This window comes from Aythya marila, assembly GCF_965140915.1.
Source record: "Aythya marila genome assembly, chromosome: 1".
Lineage (NCBI taxonomy): Eukaryota > Metazoa > Chordata > Aves > Anseriformes > Anatidae > Aythya > Aythya marila.
In genome coordinates, this window is record NC_139042.1 from 120,455,454 (window position 1) to 120,477,179 (window position 21,726).

At 51.6% G+C, this 21,726-nt stretch overlaps 1 protein-coding gene across 1 annotated transcript in view; it reads right to left on the bottom strand.

Annotated features, from left to right (window-relative positions):
* Positions 1-19,228, bottom strand: part of LSAMP (limbic system associated membrane protein) — a 265,073-nt gene extending 245,845 nt beyond the window's left edge. Inside the window, exon 1 of the mRNA XM_082771003.1 lies at positions 18,564-19,228. Coding sequence (XP_082627129.1) covers positions 18,564-18,718 — 155 coding nt within the window. The 5' untranslated portion in view covers positions 18,719-19,228. The remainder of the gene's footprint in view (positions 1-18,563) is intronic.
* Between the last annotated feature and the right edge of the window lie 2,498 nt (positions 19,229-21,726).

A 21,726-nucleotide genomic window follows, 5' to 3' on the forward strand; every position in this document is an offset into this window, starting at 1 on the left:
TGACTCACAGGCACGGCCGCAGCAGGAATAAGCAGACCGCAGGGCGCTTTGCAAGGGAGACAGCTATCAGCAGCCCCGCTCTGTGAGAGGGAAAAACGAAGCCCAGGAGGATGGGGCAGCTCGTGCACAAAGGTATGGAAGTGGCATTGCCAGGAAAGGAGTGAGATAGAGGAAGAATGAGAAGGGAGAGGTGAAAAAGAAACCAACAGAAATAGGGGGTGAGAGGGAAAATGAGAAAGAGATGCAAAAAGTAAAAAAAAGGAAGAGATGAATTATGTGGAGTTAGGGAGTAAGGAAGGGCTTCCCCAGCACACAGAAAACAGGCTGCTTGGAGCAGGAGGAGGGCAGGATTTTTGTGACAGCAGGAGTGAAATGCATTGTCTTCCTTGAGGCTCAGCCCTTTCAAAATATGACACTGAAATAACGTGGCACTATAAAACAGGCAGCTATGTGTCCAGGCAGGGGAGACTTATGCGTGAAGTTCAGACTTCCCCCTCACTGACATGTTCATCTCCTACCTGCTTCGCCATCCATCCACACACGCAGAGACAAGGGAAACCACGCTGAGGCCACAGGATTTATTGGCAGAGCAGATGTACTTGAGTCCCACTATGCACAGGGGTTTATTACAGAGGTAGAATTACAAGGGCTGCACAGAAGACAGCCTTGCACACAAAAGCTCAGCTCCAACCAACCCAGAGCAGCAGACTCTGGCTAGTTTGGGGAAAAAAAACAGCCTCTTCTGTGCACCAGACTGACAGTGAGAACAAAAGGCAACCCCGACGACTTCAAACAGAAACAACCCCCCAAACCCTAACCTGCCTCTCCTTTCCACAGTCCCGGCCAATTCGAGCACTTCAAAAGAGGAGCTTGTCATAATTGCACCTTGCCATCTCTTCACACCTTCAGTCTGCAGCAGGGTTTTTGCTGCCGGACTCCCCCACCCAGAGAAAGGGGCCATTCAGTGCAGAGGAAGGCAATCAGTAAATGGCTGGATGTCACCCTCGCGCTGTGCGCCGAGAAGCATGTACTTGCCTGGACCGCTTCCATCAAAAGATCTCAAAGCACTTGATGAATAGTTCATTAAAGCCTGGCAGCACCTTTGGGAGATGGGGAAGGGAACAATGAACGATCACTTCAGTCATCACAGAAGGGCATCTCCCTTTAGACTTGAAAAGCCTCGCTTGTTAGCAGCGCACAGATGCACCACAAGACAGTTTAAGGAAGCTCTGAAGAATACCTCTTCCAGTTGAAAGTACAGAGGCAATTAAATAGCTAACCAAAGCGAAATTTGGCCAGGAGACAATAAAGCAACCCTGCTTCTCCCCAGTGCCATTTAGCACTTTCCATTCTCAGGGCACTTTTGGAAGGTGTTAAGCATCTTTATCTCTGTCATACAGGAGATAAGGGAAGGGAAATCTAGGAAGGGGAAGTGGTGTGCCAAAAAGCACGCAGCGAGCCAGCAGCACACACAACACACCTTGGGCTTCCCAGTCTTGCTCTCCCAGGTGTCACGCCGTCTCCCACGTCATCCTCATGCTCGCTGCCTCTGCACACATCTGTATTTAAAACCTCTCGCTGAGGAGATAAGAGTCGTGCATCCAGCTGGCCGGCATCCACCCGAGGTTGTAAACCCACTGCTATCATTTCCAGCACGTCCTGGCTGCAAACAACCCATTCCCCCATCAATCATCCTCCTCCCGTATCTCCGCACAAGGCACGGTGTACGCTTAGCAAACATCTGTTACCAATGCACGAGCATTTCCTCTTGCAAAGCTCTTGGCTAGGGGATGTTTTGAAGAGCAAACCTGAGCCAAGCACAGCTGAGGCTCTGCTCTACGGGATGCTGGAGAGGTGTTTGGGGCCAGGGGTACACACTGACCTCCTCGGGACGTGCTGTTCCTCCAGGGACGGGGAGGATCCCAACCGGCTCTGTGTTTTGACAGTAGTGGCACAGAGGGGATCCCACCGAGTTATTTGCAGAAGTCTCCGTTGGACAAAGTCAGAGAGCACCCAGGGTCAGGAAAATTTGTTTTCCCACGACAGCCGTGCCAGATAGTCAGATGAAAAAGGGCAGCGTGGCAGAGCCGCGCTCGGTGTCACACAGACTTGGTTGGGCAGGCTCCAAGGTGCTCCTCCTCCTTACTATTTAATTACTGTGAACAGAGGTTTTAACAGAGAGAGATGCAATTTGAGACAAGGCTGGTTAGAGAGATAGCCAGGTCCTTAGAGTTAATAATTAATTACCGAGCATTCTCAGTCTTACGACATTAACTGCTTACCCTTTTAAATAGTAGTAAATTGGAGATACGTGTCTAATTAAAGAGTTGTAAAATGTTTTGGAGGAATGAACAGAGAACTTACAGAGACGTGGTGGGAGGCAAAACTGCTCCCTGGGAGGAAAGGCGATGTGGGAAGGAGATGCTGCTGCTATGAAAGGCTGTTTTATTTTGTCGAGTACCGGAGTCCTGGTTATCTGAAAGGACTCCGCAGCTGCACGCTCCCAGAAGGAAGGAAGAAGGTAGCGTCCTGGACATACGGGAGATTGATTTCTTCCCAGAAGGTCGAGGAGAGACCTTGAAGTCTGCCTCTGTGATCATCCTATCAGGGTTTATTTCTCACGTCCTAATAGCAAACGTACCCCGATGCTCTCTGCAGATTTGGGGAAGCACAAACCAATACGCATTTCCTGCGCTAAAACACAATGAGTTGGAATCGCTGCTAGACGGAGATCAAAAACACTTCCTAGAAACATACCGAGATTTAATAGCAGGAAGGATAACAGTAAACCAGCTATTTACTGCTGGATTTCTGTGGAATACCGTGTGATCTCGGTCTCGTGAGCAGTGTCTGATGAAGGCGTATTTCAGGTCAAAAACCACACCAAGCCGTTTTCCCGTATTTTGTGCAAGTGTTTTTTTCATTTGCAGTTTGTACTCTCCAGTGGGCTCTTCTGCAAACCGAGGTCAGTCGTACGGTATAAGAAGTTTGTTGCACGGCAAAAGGATTTCTTGTTCGGTATGAGATAACTTAGCTCAAGTAACACTCGGCTGAAATAATTGCAACGATCTGGTAAGCCATCAAGTAACAGGCAAGCCTAGAAGTGTTTGCTCTAAGGAAGCTCGTTAATATTCCTCTTTTTCTATCTCTTGATTTCTATGGCTACGCCTCATTCAGCAGCCTCCATGCCTACCTTCTTCCATCTGAATGCTGCTACTTCCTACCTGCACCTGTAAAAAAAATAATAATAAAAAAGAGATCTAATGACCTTTAAAAGATACTGAAATAAGTTTCAGATGAGCAGTGTACAGAAAGGCAGAGTTCTGGGAATACTGCTGTCCTTGGGCTCAGCAGGAGGCTGGGTCTCACAAAGGTTTCGCGCAGGTGGCTTTTGTTTTGCTCCAGTAACAGAAGATGTTTGGTGCCTTTTAGCTTCATTGGACTTACTGCTGGAGACAGCATGTTCCTTGGCCAGTATCTTTAGTACGTTAAGGGTTCAAAGGAAAAGCCTGTTCATAATCAAAGATCGCCTGACACTTATCAAAAGCGTCAGGTGCAAAGACGGTAGTTCTGTCTGAATTCTGATTAGTTTAATTACTATCTGCCTTCTCAAGCTCCCCTTGCTGCTTCAGTTGGATACATCCTTCTTCTTCACTTCTCGTCTCAAACCTGCTGCCGTGTGCCGTTCAATAATTGCCAGGTTCTGCCTCGGAGGTCACTGTTCTTGAGTGATGAGAGGAGCACCACCACCCTTCCATGGGTGCCTTCTTACAGCACTAGCAGATGCGATGCCTCGTGTCAAAGATTGCAGGGAAGGCAAGGAGATGGCGTTAAAAAACCTAGCAAATTTTAAGGAATACTGGAAAAGTAGACCGTGGCTCCATAAAACAAGAGTGCAAGCAAGCAAGGCAGCAATTCAGTTTACAAACAACTGAGAAACAGGTACTCTGTTAGACACGTGTTGCCCTAAACAAGAGCTCTGACCGAGCACGTGATGCCGGGCGATAAATGCTCTCAAGAGAATAATCTGAGTTATCTTGTTGGCTTCTAAATTAACTGTAATCACTCGGAAAAAGAAGATCTGCATATGGAAAATTCATGAAAATCCTCTGCTTTTAATTGGCAAAAGCACAAGTGACAGGATGCACCAAGACTAAGAGAAAACCCAAGGCCAGGCACAGTCCTGCACTGCGATACAATATCCTACATCAAGTCATTGTATCTGCAAAAGATGCTATAGAAATAAAAGGGGTTCAGGGACAGGTGACAGCAATGAGTTAGAGGCCTAGAAAAACTTCTGTGAGAAGGAAGATTGAAAAGACCGGGGCATTTTGCTTTCAAGAGGAACCAAATTAGACTGGATATATAAAATAACAGAGTACAGAGAAGGAAAATGCCCCGTAAAGTAAGGGAGCATCCCATACAACTGAAACGCTGCCCATCTGAGGCTGGCTAGGATTTTCTGTTTCCATACTCTGTGTGGAAATCGCTGCTACAAGATATTGCCAAGGCCAAACACTATTCATAAAAGGAGTGCAAGACAGTTATGTGAACCGCAGGAATATCACAGGTCACTTTATACATGATGGGAAAACCCCTGCACAACTTCTCCCCAGCATTGGTGACATAAATCCTCCTGTTTCTGACCACAAGCAGGAAACAATCCATCGGGGGCACAGAATAAATTTCTTCTATATTTGCCCAGTTAGGTAAGTTTTCTACTTTCTTACACAATGCCAATTAAGAAATGCAAGATACTGATGTAAAAGTCTTCTAACACCTGGCATCTCATAAATTCTTCTATTTGGAAGGAGATTCACATATGTTAAATAAGAGTCTGTTTGGAAAGTACTCTCTCTGAAGGGTTTGTGCACGCTCAGACAAGAGAGGGAAGCACCCGTCCTACCCATTTAATGAGCTCATGGAGGACCTGGAAAGAAATTTCCTGTTCATGTGGCTGAAGTGCCAGCAGCTAAAAATTCCACCCCGTCTCATTTGTCACCCCTGGTGACTTTGAGTGATCTCCAAGAAACGCTGGATCTGGCACCTACCCATCAGGGAATGCACTTGTTCTCGGAGAGCTGGTAGGGAACAGACAGCTCGTTGCGACAGATTTACAGTGTCAGGCCCCGAAAGGACCCGCCGCAGACACACCTCCAAGATTTACAGCTCTGCCATCTCCTCTGGCCCCGTCTGGGTCTTCCCCACAGAGCGCAGTGAGCTGCTACCCGTCGTGCAACCGCTGCTTTTGGGTATCTCGCCTTCCAGAAAAGCAAGCAAATAGGTCTGAAAACAACAAAACGCTTCAGGCTGTGCTCCTTGAGCACAGAGAAGGCAGACACCTTGAAGGAACACCTTGAGATTCAGAAAGGGCAGGGACTACTGAACTAAATAATCCCGAAGTAATTCCACGTGCTCTGGCAGAGGTCTGACAACAACTTACCTACGCGTGCTTATAACAGAGGCTAACGTTTTCATTTTCCCGGAGCATATTTTAAGCTCCATCCCATGAAGGCAATGCCTACACACAAGGCACCACCACACGGAATGCACCATCATTAATTTCTGCAAAGCAGCCTTGGCGTCTGCAGGCACACTCCAGGTAACTCGATAAATTAGAATAATAAACACAAAGGGAGCCCGGGAACAAGCAAGGACAGGGCAGAAATCACAAACAGAGGCGGACGGCGTAATGTATGGTGCAACCAGCCGGGGGAAATCCAGGTCTCGGTACTGCTCCTATCACTCCTCAGATCGTATATGAGCAGCTCACAATTAAATGTGAGCTCCCCCTGGCTCCCCCAGCCCTGACACAGCTCTGCCCTTGCCCTGCTCCAGCCCTGTGCCCCCGCAGTGTATCCGCAGCTCCAGACCCATTTATTTCCCCAGCCCATCAGGTTCGTGCATCGTGAGCGCTGCCTTCTGCAGCTTCTCCTATTTCAGTCCCAAGCCTCTCCTGAACAGAAAGTACTCTTCGCATAAAAACGACGAGGATGGAAAAGAAAAAAAAAAAAATGAGGTTGCAAGGAAAGATTCAGAAAACTCGTTCCCTTTTCTGCCTGGATCAAGACCTGACCCCACGGGATGCCTCCCGAGGTACTATCTGCTGCAAACGGACTGTGACATTTCAGAGACCTCCCGGCGAGCCCTGGGAGCAGAGGGATGGACTTGTAGGGGAAACTTTTCTCTGTGCTGCGCGAGGAATTGATGCTATTTATAACGATTCCCGCTGTCCCCAACTGGGCATGAAGACAATCAGCATCTGTGCAGGCCCTCGGGGGGACTGCAGAGCTGGAGATGTGTCCGCGCAGTGCCCGCTGCTCGAGCGTGAAAGAGGCAGGGTGGGGAGAGAGGAGCCGGGGAGATGAGGGGCTGGGGGAAGGGGCTGGTACCGCAGGGGACGGGTTTTGTAGATGACTCTCTGTTACTTGAGATCATACAGATGGTTCCTCTTTAGCTGTGGTTTTGAGGAGCCCCCCTGCCTGCCCTGCTGGAGGCCCTTTCCTTCCACAGCCCAACCTGGAGCTCCCGGGCGCCCTTCACGTCCCCTCGCTCCTGCCCCAGGGATGCTCCCTTCCTTCTCCCCCCGACACAGCCAGGTTTCCTGCAAGGGAAACCCCCCACGCTGTGATCCACCTCCAGGTAGGTCTCCTGCTCCTCTCCCCTGCCCCAGCAGCAGCTCAGACAATTGTTTTCTTGCTCCGTTCAGCCAGCAAATGAGGCTGGCTTAGCTCAGCACCGTGAGCCGGTGCTCTGAGCCCAGGATCCGTCTCGGCACAAGGAGCAGCAGCAGTGTGAAGGCAGAAGCAAAGGAGGGATTTGTGAGGTTGGCACCACGCTCTCCTACCCCCAGACACCGAGGCGAGCAGCTCCTCGAGACCGAATCAAGGGAGCTAACGTTGCCTGCAAATGTTTTGGGGCCCGGCCAGGTGACCGCGCTGCCTTCTTCGAGACCATCTACCCTACTCCAAGAGGAGATAAATCAATGCAAAGCAGCATCTGCCAAGATATCGACTTTGGCTCTGCTCGCGGACTGCCTGCACTTCAGAGATGGGTAATATTCAGCTTGATTATCTCTCACCCGCCAAGAGGAAGTTTCTCTCTACGCTTAAAAATCACGGGGATGAGCCAAGGAGGAATCGATCTGCAGGAGAGAAATGCTGACAAGAAAACATGAGTCAGAGTCAGGACGAGAGTGGACGATGGGTGAGCAGTGGAGACAGCCCCTGGCAGCTTGCCTGGCCAGGTTAGCAGCAGCCCGGGTCACCACAGCTGGAGAAAGACGAAGACCAAATGCGCTCATCCAACCTTTACAGCAGGCCCCAAAGATTTGCTCCGTGCTCCCTGCAGCCCCCAAATAGTTCTTCCTCTCTTAACTCGCTCCTCGCCCTCCCGAAACATCCTTTCTCTACCCTCCCCTGCATCCTCATTGCGCTGGAGTTTTCTGGTTGCTTCCTATGTCCCTGGAAGGCACCCAAATCATGGCTCTGAGGCAAGGCAGTGCTTTCAAGGCTTGCTGCCTGCCCCTCTTTGTGTCTTATGCCACACGCTGCGTCCCCAGGGGTGCAGGGCCCCAACAGCACTCGTACATCGGCCAGCCCCTGAGTCTCACGGGCTCGTATCCCAAGGCACAAGGTGACTACGCACGAGGCAAAGGTGCCATCTCATTAGCAGAACGTGCTGACAAAGCCTCCCGACGTGAATATTCAGCAACATCATCAAACGTTCCCAGCAGGGAACAATAAGCCTTCAATTAATTTTTTTTTTCCATCACACCTGTGGGACAATATCCTCTAGGTCCTTTGGCCCTCCAAGGGCAGCAGATCTGCATCCTTGTTAAAGAAAACCCTTTTTAGGGGCAGTCTTGACACCGATTCCTACCTCTGTCTGCCAGATAGTTTTAGTGTGATGTGCTTGGACTAGAGTGGCACCAAACACAGGCTCCTTGGAGCACGCTGTGCCCCTGGGATGGAAGGGAGAAGGGCAGCCACAGCAGAAGAAATGGGTAAGGCTCCTTTGGCTCCTTGCTGAGGCACTTCTCTCAGCCTTCAGCTGTTTCCCTGCCCGGGTTCCTTCCGTCCTCTGAGCCCAAAGGCTGCGCACAATCAGAGAAGCAGAGGTGGAGGAGACCCGAAGGACCTATACAGCCTGTTCCTCCGTGTGAAGGATGGATCAGCTCGACTTCGTCACTTGTGGCATCTGTCACTCCTTGTACATGTCTACTCCGTCCTTACGGCCCTCCAGTGATGGAGCTACACAGCCTCCCGGAGCGATTGGATTCAATGTTTTGCTATCTTTACTCTTGCTGAGCTCTTACTGACAGGCAGAGCGCCTGTCTCTCCTGCTGCAGTCTAAATCCATTCCTCCTCGTCTTCTCCTGCAGAGCAGATTATTCCTTTCTTTTGCATCTTACGCACCTACGTGTCATTAATCATCTATCACGCTTAGGACTCTCTTCTTCAGGCCTACCAGCCCCGTTTCCATCCATCTCTCCTCACTGACAATGCTGTCTAGACCTCCGATCGCTCCCACTGCTCCCTTCTGGACCACATCCAAACGCTCCACGTTCCTCTAGAAACACAAAGTCCCCCAGAAAGGCCCAGGGCTCTACATGCAGTGAGAGTTTGTGATATTTGCTGCATGCCCTTCCCTTCTTCTTCTTCTCTGCAGCTTGACATGGGGAAAAAAAAAAAAAAGAGGTCATTTCAAAGGTCCTGATGGTGTTTAAAGTCCTTGACCCACCTGGCCTGCATTTAAGCACCACATCCGAGCACAGGTGAGGAGGAAGCTGCCCATGTTCCTCCTCCTCCAGAAATCCTCCTCGAATGGATAGACCTGCGAGCCTCTGACTCACCGCCAGCACTGGAGCCCAGCCAGGAGAAGGGGAAGGGAAGAAATGCCACCCTAAAGGCCAACGAACACGCATAAAGAACCCCTGTGGACCCCCTTGTCCTGCTGGAAGGCCCACAGATGGCCCGTCACCAGGCACAGTCGATGCGGTGGGGAGGACGTGTGGGTGGACAGATAACCTGGTATTTAGCTGAAAGAGCTAAAACGGGTTTAATGCAGTGCGAGGAAGGCAGATTGGCTGCAGCACCTTCTGCTCCTGAGTTTGGATGCCAATCTCAGGTTTCCCTTAGGTGTAAAAGCAGCCAGGAGACACGCAGTGCCAAAAGGCTTTGGAGACCCAGTCTCCCAAAGAGGAGGTATCACAGGAGGATAAAAAAGGGTTACAGGCACTGAGGAACACGCCTGCTACAACACCAGCAGCTGGCTTTAGTTTTCCTTAGCTTCTCGTGGTTCTCTGCCAAACATGTGGGGCTGTCTCCAGAGTTCCTGGAAAACCTCTCCTGCCATGGACAAACCTGGCCGAGGTGATCCTAACTCCGTTTCCAGCTTGGGCTGCCGCTGAAAGCAGGAGAAGCAGGGCACTGCCACTTTACTATCTGCATTTATTTATTTATTTTTTTTAATAAACACAAGACCAATACTAACAGGAGCCTGCCCTTACCCAGTACGACTCGATCCGTTTCAGCAAACAGAAACAGATGCGTGCCAGCAAACGTGAGGATGCGGTGTCATTTTTCTCCGGCGTGTCGGAGGGCTCCGGGAAGCCGCCCGAGGGGTGCTCCGACACAGATTGCCTCTCTGTGGTGCTGCCAGCTGCCCCAGCAGTCAGGGGCACCAGGGAACTGCGTGGTGACAGCGCTGACTGATGGGGGGACGTCAACCAGAGCATCCGAAATGGGATGCTTAAAAAATGAGAAGAGCTACCTGCTGCGGCTGGGGTTGAATTTGGCTTGTGGGGGCCCTGCAGGCAGCATACAGGTGGCGGTGGGAGATGTCCCCAGGGCAGGGGGGATGCGAGGAAGCAAGGTCCTTGCCCCATAGCCAGGATCAGCCCACGGAGCTGGAGGACGGAGCCCAGCTGAGCAGCAGCCCCTGCTCATATTTGGAGAGGGGGCTCACACACCACGAGGCACTCCGCGAACGACTGCGGCAGCTGGCGCAGGCTCCCTGCTCTGTAGCTGCAGGGAGGGAGGCTGTGGATCATATATTGTGTTTGGCAGGGAGGGGACAGTCATTTCCAGGGAGTAATCACTCCCTGAGTCCCTCTTGGCTGCAGGCTCGGAGAACAGCCTAGATCAGAGGGGGGTTTCCTCAAGTCCCCGTGCTACCTGCAGCCGCCCAGCAGGGCTGCTAGCTTGCTGTGGCGATGTTTTCCCCCCTCTCCAGCACTTTCTGATGCCAGCTTGTTTGTCTTTGGTCCCCTCTGTCACATGCTCTGTGCTCCCTGAGATGCTGAGGACAAGGCCAGAACACAAATTCCTACTGCCTCCTGCGGGGAATCTGTGCTGGGGTGGGAAGGGGACTCATCCTGAAGTCAGCCCGGCTTTGTCCCCGTGGCTCCTCTCCTCCCAAGGAACAGAGAGAGATAATGATGTTAGAACATTTTAACCTTTCTTTTTCTGAGCTTGATAGGCTTGGCCCGAGGCACCTTTTCTAGCAAAAACAGGCTGCTGCAAGATTGATTGGTTGGGTGCAGAGTTTAAAGGTAATTTTCTCTTGTCACATGCACATAAATTATTGTGGCTCGAGCTGCGATCGGCTCCACGTCTCACTCGTTTGACTGCTTTTATGCCCGGGCTCTGATGACCACTTGTAAGAACCGTGTCCAGTGCTCCCCAAGCAACACCCTATATAAAAATATATCAGGAGCATCACAGGCACGCACACCAAGTTAGTGTCAGGGGGAGAGAGGGGCACATGCCTGCAGATCTGCACGGCCACGGGCCTCCAGCTGCAGAAGTTGCAGCTAGAGCCTTGTCTGCTCATCTGTGAAGGCGTTTAAAATGCTCTGTCCGTGAACACCAGGACAACGAAAACTCATCCACTCAGATGATTCACAAGGGACGGAGGGGAGAAAAAAAAAAAAGATGCACATGCATACACAAAGGAAGCACAGCTGCAGCCAAAGTGAATTCATTTTCAACATTCATGAAAATATTCGCAGAACACTTCAGTGCTATTTGCCCAAATTTTGCTGTTTGGAGTAAACACTTGAGCCGGCGCAGGCTGTATGTTCCGGGCGCCATGCACCAGGGATTGAGGGGTGGCTTTGGCTCCGAGTCACGGATTCATTCTACGTCCCCCACCTACACGTGGCCACGTATTTTAAGGCACAGCCTGACAGCCTGTCGCTGCAGTTCCTGACTCTCAACCCTGTCAACACCGAAAGGACACCGAAAGGCACCCGCAGCCACCTTTTCTTTCATGGTTCTGCCAAACACGAGCACAAAACCCGTGGCAAACAAGGAAAGTTGTGCCCGTGCCTCTGGCTTCGGCGAGCAGCCCCCTTTCCTCCCCTCTGCCCTCTCCTCCCTCTCCATAACTCATCCCCTCTGCTGGTTTCTTTCCCCGAGCATCCTGAGCAGCTCACGCAAGGGAAAACGCCACAGCACACGAGGGAGACTCAGCTGAAGCCCTGAAGACAGGAGCCGCGTGCGTTGTCTCTTCCTCCTCCATAAATACAGCTGAGACTACGACTGGGTAATTGGCTAAGTGCCTGTCAGCTTAATAACAGAGGGAAAAGGCACAGAGGGAGAGGGAGAGATTTGTATTTACTATTCAAAGTCATGGATGCTGCCTGCCCGTGGATTTCAGCACGGGTTTTGTTTGCACAGCGAGGCACGGGAACCGAAGGGACGTGCAGCCCTGAATCATGATCTCCCTCGCCCGCTCTCGCAACAAATGTGGGCAAACAGCAAGGGACAGGGGAGCTGCCCACCTGAGAAAGAGACACGCAGGGCTGCAAGCAAGCCCCGTTAACCTGTCCACCGGGCAGCACTGCCTCTCACCCTGACAATTCTTGCTGTTTTATGAAGTCTACGTCTGTTCATACAACCACACGCAAGAAAACACCTTCTGCTTTTAACCAGGAACAAACACAGGGAGCACACACTAGCGCACAGACCTCCCAAAGCCCACGCAGACGTGTTCTTGCAAAGCCTGTGTTGAACTCCAGCCCAGACGGGGTGGGCTCTGCTGCGCTGCGACAGCTCCGGCTGGAAAAGCCCATCCCTGGTGGATTCAATCACGCTGTGATTTCCCCCCTCCTAGCACAGGGCCCGGCACAATGGGGGCACTTTGGGGTAACAGAGGGCCTCTCCCACTCAACCGAGCTGCTACTAATTGCAAGACGTGCACAGCTACACATGCACGGAGGAGAGCGGCTGCTCGGGTTATTTTGAAATAGCTGCTTTCTAGGCAGAGGTGAAACTCGTCGTTATTAGTTCCCATTACTTACCATAAAACCAGACGTGTTAGATGTGCCTGAAGCCTGCAGCGAATGCTTTGGTGTCAGATTCAGCTGAAAATCGCATTCGTTTCTTCTCGAGCCAGGGAAGAGTAAAAGAAAACTCAGTAAATTCCCGACATCACCTCCGTGCCCTCCGCCGCGCTGACTCCAGGAGAGCAGGAGTTCACGCCAGCCGGAGTGAATTTTGATGGACAACAAAAGTAGGCAGCTTCAGTGCAAATGGCTAAATCCAGCCCTGCCGTAAGCCTGCTGAAGCCCTGCAGCTGCATCGGCGGCGAGCTGTGGCCCCGCAGCCCCGTCAGAACGAGAGGTCTATGGGTCTGGATGTAAAGGGCAGGTACGCCTAATATATATTTTGAAAACTTATAGCTAGGAGACTGCAAATTCCGGTAACTGCAAGCTATTTTAAGACTAGGTCCTTCCTCATGACCTGCTGGGGAGGGGGGTGGAGTGGAAGAGGTACCGAGTCTGAGGCACGCCAGGTAACACGTAGCACTATATAAATTTTAATGCCAACTAAGTAGGAAAACATATGGTACTTAGCTGCAAACTGAAGTGTGTGTGCAGGCTCAGGGGAGGAGGTTAAAGCCACACAGGCTGATCCTGTCTCTCCTCCTCCATCTTCCTGAGTGCAAATTATACATACGGTGTTATTAAACAGAGATCATTTCCCCCAAAGAAGAACCTTTCCGTTTCTCACTTCCATCCAAGCCCTGCTTGTGACAGGTTCGCCCCAGTTCGCAGCAAGCACAGCATTAAGAGGCCTCGCTGACAACTGGGCACACCACATTTAAGCACTGCGTGTATATCCGTGCACGTGTGGGAAGGAAGGATGCTGATCTCCAGCCTCTGACCATACACACATTGCAATTTCCTTCGCTGTACGCATGCACACCCGCTCCCAGCGATGTGTGCATGTGTGCCGTCATATAATGGCACCATCTGCTGCCAGACCTGGAAGTTTTGCAACATCGGCTGCATTTATACGTCCCTCTTCATAGTTTTTTTGTGTGTGGTTTAATGTTTTTCAAAGAGGAGAGTACCAGCAGAGCACGGACCCTCTTGCCCAGACCCTGCCATACCTTCTCCATGCACATTATTTGGTAACGAAGGCCTCGTGCACGCCGGAGACCAAGGAAAGAGCACCTGGGGCTCGCAGCCAACGCTGGTACAGACCAGGACATGCCAGGGAAACCTCGCTCAGCATCTGCTGGCTCGTGGCAAGCCTGATCCATGCAGCAACCTGGGCTAATGGAGAGGTCGTGGGCCAGCCCCATACCCCCGGGGTGCTTCCTCCTCACCCCCAGCCCCTGCCCATCCCAGCTAACAGCCCACACACGCCGCAGACCCAGGGCTCGCTCCTGCTCGCCTGGCACTTAATAGAAAGGGTGCCGCAACTTAGCGGCGGCCTTAAGTGCCACAACAATCCTACTGATAATCAGGGTTACAATTTTACTGCCAAGACTCTGTTATTATGTGGCATTATACCTTAGAGCGAGCCTATTCTCATTCCTAGCAAAGAGCTCAACTCAGTGCTCCCTGTTATAAATCATATGCTAATTATAAGTGTAATCTGAACAGCTTTTCCTTCTCTCTTAAAATTAATGTACAGGGCATAAACTTTGTTGTGATGCGGTGGTGCTGCTTTGCCCGAGGTCCCTTTGTCCTCTAGCACAGCTCCACACGTCAAAAACCAAGTGGTCAAGAACAGAGGGAGCATAAATTGCTCATGTTGCAGGATCACACGCAGTGCTATCCTTCTTGTTGGTCATTTGAGGCCAGCCCAAATTTAAGGCACTAAGGACCCATTGGGATGGAAGTTCCCATACATGCCATCAGCCTAAGTCCTCCTACTAGTTACAAATACCTGGTAAGAATGGATATTGCGCACTCAGTTAACTGTTAGTATCCATCAGTGCATCAGAAACAGATTAATTAGATTCCTGATGAAAAGTTGACGCTTGGAAGAACTCGAAGCCCATGAGCCAGGTTCTGGACTTGGCGAGGTCCCAACCCTCCAAGGGTCTGAGCATCACCTGAGAAGCACTGGGCAGCTCAGCCCCTGGATGAGTCACTTGTGCCTCTTTATTAGCCATCCCTGGGGACCTGCCCCAAAGACAAATGAGGTATTTCTGGCAGTGCCTTTGGGCTTTGGTGGATTTGTCCTGGTACAGCTGAGCGGGTGGGAATGGCAATGTGACCCGTTGTGTTTCCAGCTAGTGACGAGCTCCATCCATTTCAGTCACAAAAAGCCAAACCTGCCCCTTGTGCCTGGACTGCCAAAAGCCCTGGACAAGTTACAAGTCCTGCTGAAGCCCTCAGACAAGTGCTGTAAAGGCACTTCAGGGACGAGCGCGCTGAGCTGGCTCCCGATGGAGCTGATCTTTCCCCCCGACATGCTGTACAGATAGCTGATCCCACACACAGCATGGACTACGGAGGCCAAATTGCTTCCAGCCCTGCCTGAAGGCCAAACAGGACACACTGGCAAGGTCCCCTGCCTCCCCAGTTTGCAGCAGCCCTGTGCTACCACACATGTCCTGGCTTAGCCAAGGTGCTCCTATTTCTCATCCCCTCCCCGGGCTGACAGCATACAACCAAAACAGGGTCCCTGCCTTTGCTTACACACTACATGCAGACAAAATGAGGTAGGAGAGGGTGCTAGGGGGTTGGCTAAAAGAAAGAACACAGTCGGGGTCGGCCCTTATTTTTCTTTTCATGTTTTAATTAGTTTTGGGGGGTATTTTGTGTGTTTATTGCTTGGAGATATTTTTCTTTCATGTCAAGCTGGGAAGCTGCATACAAAACCCGATAACCTTGTGCCTGTGATCTTGCGAGCAAAACATTGGCAGGAACTACACAATTCCTTCTCAATACTTAAAATAAGGTTCAGTGTCCTCCTTCACTTGCTGAAGACAGAGTTTAAAATGAAACCTTAAACCTGACAGGGCCTCTGATGTACAGCATCATCTCTGAAGCATCCTGGTCCATCATCTTGGTTTGTAGCTGGACAAACACCATTATCTCCTCCCCTGTTCCGGCTTCCAGACCCCTCCTCCTCCCTTTTCAGCCTTACTCTACGGAGCTGACCATTACCCTTTTCCCTGCGGACAGTCCAAGCTACTTTTCTTCTCCCTTTCTGCAATTCCCTTCCTAACTTCCCCGTGCCAAACGCTCGCTAAAAGTCATCAACCTTCAGCAAGGCCAACAGATGAATCAAATCTGCTGCCAGGTCGTTTAGGACATGAGCCAGTACAGCGTTCAGAACATTATTATTTTTTTTTTTCAAAGTCCATAGCAAGAGAGTATTTAAATGCCATAGCTTTAAAAAGCCATATCCACGCTTCCCAGAATAATTACGTTCTAACAAGCTGTAGACGAAGCTCCAGAGGAGTGGCTTCCTCTAGGAACATTAGGGCTTATAAGAAGAAAATATTTCTTCTCCCCTTCATAGATGAGTCCCATCCACCCATTCTTCCACCTACACGTGTGGCAGCGTATATAAACGTTTAAGGCCCCAAAGGAGAAGATTCATTGAGAATCCCGTCTCCTGTGCCGCACTGAATGTTCCGCACCACAACGTGCATGAACAAAATGTTTTTGGCAATGTTATCATGATGTACATCGCTTTCAACTCTCTCCAACTACATACCATTTTTATTCCCTCCTACATTTTCACTTCCTTACAAGCTACAGGATGGAGCTCCTGTGCGCTGGTGAACTGCTGCTGCGTGTTGCCTCTTCTCTCGGAAGCAGAAGCACAACAAAGGCAGGTGATAGCATCTCTGTATCCCTTACCTATCTCTCTGTGGAGGTAAAGATCTGCTCAGCACACAGTCAATACGGATCATCTCATGTTTTTTATTTTTTTTTTCCCCGGCTAGGTCTTCCCCTTGTGTTGCCACTGGTGGATCTGCAGGCACGGAGAGCAAGGTGCCGGGAGTTTTTCAAACACGAGGCTGTCAGAGTGAGTTATGCTTCGGAGGGGCAGGGAAGATAGCGAGGGGGGATCTAGCAAACAGAGCCTGGCTTTAAAACTGCGGGACTGAAATGCCATCCTGCAGGACCTCAAGTGGCCTGGATGGAGGGGAACCTCCCCACCTTCAAGCCCCGTGGGGCAGTCCTCTCTCTTCTGGAGCAGGGAAAAAAAGTTGCTAGAAAGCTGAGGCTGGTCCCAGGGAAAGGGAGGGAGACGAGCTCCTTTCCTAGGAAACATGGAAAGCCAGGTCTGCTTACAGAGCTCAGAGAAGCAGCTGAGGCAGGAGAAGCCCATGCACTGCCCACAGCCACTTCTGATGGCAGTGCAGCCTGCCAGGAACCCCAGGAGCACCGTACTGCTCGGGGCAAGCAGTTACTGAGCTGGGAGGTGTGCTGCTCCTGTGAACTGTGTGGTTTGGCACACATCTGGCTGACACAGCTGGATCACCTCGTTCAGATGTTTTATTTTACTGCCTGACATCAGGTTGGCAAGCCAGGCTCCCCAAACACGCATACGGAAACCACTCTCACACGCAGCCCCGCTCGGCTTGCTGACAAAACGCTTTGCAGGCAGCACATGCAGGCGGCGTCTCCGCCATCCGCTCGGCCCTGCTCTGCTGCAAACGCAGCTTTAGCACACGGTGTTTAGATAAACTCAAAAGCTCCAAGGTTAAGTGGGAAATAGAAATCCAGTGACCCCTGGCTGGGCAAGTGAGCTTAATGACTTGTCTGCTGCTGTATGTACCAGGCATATGCCAGCAAACAGCTGCCTGACCAAAGCTAGGGACTGATGGAAAGGATTTGCCTTTAAAAAATATGGGATAAGGCAGCTGAGAGTCCCGCCAGAAAAGGGTTAATGGGACGTATGAATTGCTGCTGGGTGGAAGGGAGAGGAGCCTGGAGTCAGAGGCAACACCCCTTGTTAGGTGCTTGCCGTGTCGCATCTAAACCCCTTTCCACCGCGTATGCAAGGCAGATGAATTACCCTGTAAATCCTATTACTCCGTGTGGATAAATCTTACGTGCAAGTTAACAAGTCTAGAGAGCTGGGGAATGGGAGCTCTGAACGGATATGCCAGGATCAAAACAACCCAGCACACGGGGGCTGAGGGAAGCGATACACACACACACACACACACACCCCTCTTCTGGCATCCTTCGTCCCCGATCCCATCTTGCTGGCTCACATGCCCCGCTGTCATTAAACGGGAGGGATGCAGGACGCAGGGGATCCTGCAGCAGGCCTTTCGGTGGCATCTAGCAGGATTTATTTCAGAGGAAGAGAAAGAAAACTTTGCGGCTGCTGTTAGCTTTGCTGGGGAATTGCTCCCTTGACGCTTCAGGGTTTGTGCACCATCAGCTCCTCGTACAGATCCCAGAGTTATTTTACATTGAGTCCAGGAGTTTTATAGCCGTAATATACAGCGTGTGCACACTCACACGCGCAGCGTTCTCCTTCAGCAGTGAAGTTACCGAAGGTAAGTTGAGCACGGCAGAACACGAACGACAAACCTGCAGGAAAAAGATGCCCGGCTTGCAGCTATTTGGGACGCTCTCAAGCAAAAGCCCGAGAACTCAGGACTGCCTCTGGAAAGAAACCCTGTGCAATGGCTAGGGAAATGCAAAGACACCCTCCTCACACACCCTGCAAAGAAACCGACCCAGCAAACAGGCTACAAGCTGTGCAGACCTCGGAGCTCTTCCACTGTTTTCTCTCCCCAACCTTTCAAAAGCTGTATCCATTTCCCCTCCCTTCCGGGCAGAAAAATAAATAAATAAAATTAAAAAGGCAGAGTTTCCCCCAAAGAACTTGCCCGGGAGTTCCTGCGGCACCGGGGATAAAGTTTTTGCAGAGGTAGGAGAAGAAGTGTGGGGAGATCAATGCAACATCTGGCAAGCACAGCTGGATCCCTTTTCGATTCCTCTATTGATACAGCAGGGCTGGTGGGAAACCTACGTTTGCGAGCGCCGGCTGCACAAACAGATCTCTCCCCCCCCCGAAATTCTTTTGATCCGGAGCACGACGCTGAGGAGAGCGGTTGCAAACGGCTTCCAAAAGCTTTGCAATTTGGGGTCTTAAAGCCCCAGCACGCGCGCGGAGCCCGTTTGTAAAGCAGCTGCTGCTGCAGTTCGAGCCGTACAGCAACGCACGCTTTTCACAGAGGCACACACACACACGCGCGTACGGAGCATCGCATCCATAGGGTGCACAGACACAGAAACAAGACACACGAACGGAGAAGGAAAAGTTGGCAAAATGCCCTACCTGAGGATGGCCGTATCCCCCTGCCTCACGGTGATGTTATCGGTACCTCGGGTAAAATCCACGCTGCGGACTGGCAGCCCTGTAGGGAGAAGGCAAAGCAATCTCAGTAGGACCAGAGGTAATTGTTTCCGATCAGGCTGAGCCCTTGCTACCATGGCTGGTCTCGTTGAGTTTCACTGTCTGTACTTGTCTCTCTCTCTCTCTCTCTCTCTGCACGAGTATGTGGATAGATGGATGGAGAAAGAAAAACAATAGTAATAATGTACAACTCTCGCTCTGATGGACAGCCCCAGAAAGGGGAGGTGATTTCACAGTCCTCCTCAGCTGCCACTTTCTCTCTTGCTCTTTTCAGTCTTTCGCTGGCTTCTTTCCCCCTCTTGTCCTTTTTTTTAAGGCTTTCCAAAAAGTCTTAGCACAACCTTCAATTAAAAAAAAAAAAGCAAAACAAACAGAGAGAGGAGCGTGCGTGCCGGCAAGGTAGATCAAAACGACGCACGAGTCAGGTCGCAAAATAATTTAAAAATAGCCGTAATTAAATCAACCCGTCTGGAGTGATGGAGAGAGGCGGAAAAAAAATAAAAAATAATTAAAAAAATAATAAAAGGAAAAGGAACAGCCCAGCTCCTGTGCTGCTGGCTGCGCGTGTGGATGGTCCTGCTCCAGTGCGTGGCTGTGCAGCCTCCCAGCTCCCTTCCTAACCCACTTTCCCAGGCGGAGCGAGGGAGGGAGGAGGGAGAAGAGGAGGAGGAGGAGGAGGAGGGAGGGAGCCGTACTCTGAGCCACGGCGGCTTGGCTCCACAGCAGGAGTGAGCGCGGGAGGGGAGCGCGGAGCAGGCGCTCGCTGCCCCGAGCCCCCAGCCCCACCGACCCCATCGCCCCGGGACGGTTCTGCGGTGGGACCCGAGCGTGGTCGTGGGCATGAGAGGGGAGAGGAGAGGCGATGGAGAGGGAGGGGGGCACTGCAGCGGGGAGAGGGAGAGGCAGAGAGGGAAGGGGATGGGAGAGGAAGAGGAGGATGGAGGGAGAGGAAGGCAGCAAGGAAGGGAGAAGGCAGGGGAGGCAGATGGAGGGAGGCCCAGGGAGCGGGGTGGGAAGGATGGAGGACGATACAGGGAATATCGACGAGAGAAAACGCAGGGAAAAGGGAAGGAGGAGGGAGGGTGCAAAGTAGCTGTGGCCAAAAGTGCAAACAACTTGGCTTTGCGGCCCGAAGCCGCCAGCTCGCTGATTTAAAGAGGAGCTTTATTGGCAACTGCCCTTGCAGCCTCAAACCCTGCTTTTTTTTTTTTTCTTTTTTTTCCCCCCTCTCAGACTTTCTCTCCCCAGCTAAACAGTTGCACATCGCTCCCTCCGCCTCCCTCCCTCCCTCCCTCTCTCCTCTCCGTCCTTCCCTTCCCCCCCAGCTCCTTTCCCAGCCTGGGAGGGCTGGATGGCCGGCAGACAATGCTGGTATTGAGCTGCCCGCAGTGTGAATGCTCAGCCTGTCCTCCCCGAGTGCCAGCACCCACAGCTGAGCCCGGAGCCCTGCGGCAGCGCTGCCCACCGGGAAGGCTCCCGGAGCGCACATACCATCATCCCCAGCATCGTCGCGAGGGGAAGAAGGGAGATTAAATTAATGGAGAGGAATGAGCCGTGTGTTTCGCTGCTGACGGTGCCTGCCTGCTTTTCTCCCCCAGCCCGCTCTCCTCTGCCTGCCGGAGGGATGAAGGGATGCTCCGAGGGATGCTCGGCTGGCGTAACCCCTTCTGGGGCTGGGAGGGGGCAGCGGGGATGGGGGAGCAAAGAGGGGTGGCCAGAGACATGTGTCCGGGGACGTGGGTGCAAGAAAAGCTGGGGGAGCTCTGCCATGAGGTGCTGCCCTGTGTGGTCACAGCACTGCTGCGTGTGTGTGCGGGAGGGGAAAATGCATGTCCTACGTACTGCCTGCTTCACTGCTGGCCCTGGAGACTCCTGGGGACACGGTGGACCAAAAGTTAAGAGATGTAAGCACTGGCTCCACGTCCTGCAAAGGGCCACTCGGGACCAGATGCACCCAGCCCTGCATCCTGGCGCTGAGCGCAGCCTGGAGCCAGCGCAGGAGCACAAGGCGAGCTGCAGTGACGCTGCCCACGAGCACTTCTCTAATTTCCAGTGATTGGTGGCTGTGGCATGTCCCAAGCCAGTGGCAGTGTCTTTGTAGTTAATGGCCCTGGATTGATTTTCTTCTTCCAGGAATGCGTCCAGTCCTTTCTGAACCCCTAGGAACTGACCCCTGCAGTCTCGGTATGGAAAGGCCGTGCTGTCTAAGAGTACTTAAACAATCCCTTCATGTGTTAAAAGCCCACAAATTAAGAACTAAGGTCACGACACCCCTGCTCCAGTGTCATGCAAGCAGTGGCAAAAGAGATGACTGCTTTGTATTCGGGCCAAGGGAGTAAGCAGATTCAGATAGTTCCCCTACAGGAGACTTGGCGTGGGTGGCACCAGAGAAGGGGAGCAACAAGTAGGAGCAGGGCATTAATCCATTCCCAAACTCCTGCAGAGAGAGATCTAGGGTGTCACTTTGAAGACAACCATGCTGCTGGTAGGCAGCCACCAGTGAGATGCCCATCTAATGAGATGGGCAGCACCACAGAGATGCCATGGCACTGGTGGCATCCCACACGCAATGCAACAGGCACCACCAGGAGGACACCTCCGTGCTCCTGTTGCAGAGCATGAGTACAGCTACGAGACCCAGCCCCACGTGAAGTTCCCAGTGATGGAAACGCACCCCTCTTCCAAGCCAAAAGGTTGCACGGATGCATTTTACAAGGGTCTTCCACATATGTTTCATCTACATCTAATAAGAGCTATTGTATGTTAATTAAATGCCAGTGGAGTAAGGAAAACATATTTGTTGAAGATTAACTATTATGTAATGCAAGAAGCATCTGCCACCCAACTGCTAGAGCTCACTAAATATTTCCTTATCTCAGAGTATTTACTTAGGAGGCAATAACTATCCAGTTAAATCTAAATTTAATGCTTAGTTAAATATACCTCGTGGAAAGTGGCACCAATATGTTTTATACAGAGAGTGACAGAGGGGGTCTGGGGGAGAGAGAAGGCAGGCATCCTGCCCCCAAACCCCTTTTAACATCCTGACTCAAGGTGGGACTACAAAATGGGGTGCACCACAGGA